We start from the raw sequence: 2,500 nt of genomic DNA, 5'->3' as shown, positions 1-2,500 counted from the left end.
ACAGAGGCAACGATCAGACACGCGAAGAATCAGACGTGAAACAAATGATCGTAGCTCAGGTACTGTGCATCAGCCAGCACACACACACACACACACACACACACACACACACACTCTCCTCACCTGAAGTCTCCCAGTGCCTCCATAACCCGACACAAATACACCTGCACCCGCTGACTAGGCTCTGCTACTCTCCTACACACAATCATCGCCTGAAACACACACACACTTATTTTCATCCCACCAAACGCACCCGCTCTGATCATGTATACCCGTCATTGTCCTATAAACATTTTCCAGACGAGGGCACAGTGCCTCGCCGACACAAAGAGCTCCAGTGTCCCGCAGCCACTAAAGGTCACCGAGGCGGCCCGGTCTGACCTCGCCCGCGCCGCACTCACCCTCTCGATGGCGGTCTTGAGTTTATTCATGTGAGACTCGAACAGCGGGAAGTGCGAGAAGAAGAACTCCTGGAAGCAGTGGTTCTCCTCCTCTTTCTCCGGCAGGCTGATGATGATGCTGACCGCGATCTTCTTCCTGCGGCTCAGCCCGGGGTTTGAGCTGCAGCTCTCGTCTGACAGGCTGAACATCTCATCTGTGCTCCTGCCACACACACACACACAATTTTACATAAACGCCTACAGTAAAGACTGGCCTTTTCCTTACCCCCCCCCCCCAAAAAAAAAAACTTCACCAGATCAATATTTTTGAAACACACACACACACACACACACACACACACACACACACTCACCAGCGAGGGATCAGGCCATGCTGGAGGCTGGTCGCTTGGCTACGGAGCCATCGCCGTTGGTAACTGCTGGCACACCCGCTGCTATAGGACGAACCAGGGGAGGGGAGGGGCGTGGCCAAGAGGCTGCTGAGTGATGCTGTACAGTTAAGAGAGAGACCGAGACAGACTTAACCTTACCGAGGGTCAGAAAACGGACACCAAAACGCACGATACAGAAATTTGTCCCGGTGTGTTTAACATCAACAAATGACTAAATAACTGAAGTCAAAGTCACACGTAGGAAAAAACGAGGAATGCTCCATGTTCAACCACTTCTTTGCGTGATTAGGTGTGTGTACCTGAACGGGCGATTCCACTGTCGCTGTCTTCACTGTGTCCACGACCTGGCATGTCCACAGGATTACTGTGAGCTATAAAAAGAGATACTGATTAAACACACACACACACACACACACACACACACACACGTGCCCCGAGTACACGTCAGTCAACAAGGCAACTATGACTTCTTATTCATTTATTGTTTGTTTATTTATTTATTCAGAAAACATCCAGGCAAAAGTCTGACGTAGATTCTATTTAGTACTTAGCGACGCCTTCTTGCTCTCTATTGCCTCACGACAACGAGGAATTCGCAGCTGTAGATAAAACTGACGCGACGCGAAAGTACCAAAAGCACGTGCGTCTTTAATGTCCCGTGTCCTTTCCCCTTCAGTGAACAGATTTAAAAAATTTAATTTTCCTTATTTGTTCCGACCGCTGCTTTAGCCGAGTAAGCGGAGACGTGTAGTTTTCAGCTGCGTCGTCGTAGTAAGAGTAAAAGTCGTACAGGATACTGTAAACGTGGCTAAATGGAACAGTTAAAGCATTAAACAACATGCTGAGCTGTGCACATGTCTCACCCATGCTGCCGCTGTGACTCGGGCACGTTTGGCTAATCGAGTCGAGGCTGTCCTGGAGACTAGAGAAAACAGAAACAAGGGTCAGAGTTAAAAAGGAGTACGGTCATATTTACAACAACAAACCCCTGACGAGCATTCGTCTTCCCACTATGTCGTTTCTATCTGTTCAACCGACGTATGCCTCGCGTGTTGCCTTTGGAGGAAAAAAGGGCGGAGCATCATGACTTAATAGCTAGCTATTGTTAACTAACTTGCGAGCAAATCTGTACCACGTTATCATGCTAGCTAACATTTCAGAGAGGTAGCCTAATGTTTCCCACGATCCTTGGGCCCTTGGTGACGGAGTCACTAAAACATCAGTAACTGATTATCGGTGTGTGCTTTTTTTCTGGCTTTTTTTTACTTCCTTTCTTGTACTCGAACTTAATAATGATAATGGTGGGTTGTAGTTTCTGGAACATACATGACGGACCCCCCCCCCCCCCCCCCCGGCTTTGTTTCAGGAAGCCCACTCTGAGAACCGCTGACTCGGTGATGAATGTTAACGAAGCTCAGAACAACCCAAGAGCTGATGGGAGAGACTCACGTGTTGGTGCTGCCTGCGTTACTGCTGCCACAACGTGCCGAGAAAACCTTACTGACCATCAGCTGCGGAGGTGATCTGTGCAACACACACACACACACACACACACACAACTGTGAAAACATTCTAACATTTTTAAAATTTTATTTATTCATTTTACACTTCCCTATGTATATTGAATCATGGTGGCGGTAGCATCATGTGCTTCTAATGTTCTTATTCAAAATTCGTGATATTCACAGTGTGAGGACCATCACAGGC

The 2,500-nt window shown here is 48.0% G+C and overlaps 1 protein-coding gene across 4 annotated transcripts in view; it reads right to left on the bottom strand.

Annotated features, from left to right (window-relative positions):
• The window catches only part of fnip2 (folliculin interacting protein 2), a 15,161-nt gene that overhangs the window by 4,451 nt on the left and 8,210 nt on the right, over nucleotides 1-2,500 (bottom strand). For 3 of the 4 annotated variants that reach the window (XM_053618892.1, XM_053618895.1, XM_053618896.1), the window contains 6 exons: nucleotides 2,243-2,317; nucleotides 1,657-1,715; nucleotides 1,093-1,179; nucleotides 755-890; nucleotides 402-603; nucleotides 124-212 (listed from right to left, as the gene is read on the bottom strand). In XM_053618892.1, the coding sequence (XP_053474867.1) occupies nucleotides 124-212; nucleotides 402-603; nucleotides 755-890; nucleotides 1,093-1,179; nucleotides 1,657-1,715; nucleotides 2,243-2,317 (648 nt within the window). The remainder of the gene's footprint in view (nucleotides 1-123; nucleotides 213-401; nucleotides 604-754; nucleotides 891-1,092; nucleotides 1,180-1,656; nucleotides 1,716-2,242; nucleotides 2,318-2,500) is intronic. The other variant, XM_053618893.1, reaches the window with a different exon arrangement.

This window comes from Ictalurus furcatus, chromosome 29 (assembly GCF_023375685.1).
Source record: "Ictalurus furcatus strain D&B chromosome 29, Billie_1.0, whole genome shotgun sequence".
In the NCBI taxonomy this organism is placed as follows: domain Eukaryota; kingdom Metazoa; phylum Chordata; class Actinopteri; order Siluriformes; family Ictaluridae; genus Ictalurus; species Ictalurus furcatus.
Note: the sequence above shows the minus strand (reverse complement) of the source record. Positions and strands in the feature narration are given on the sequence as shown.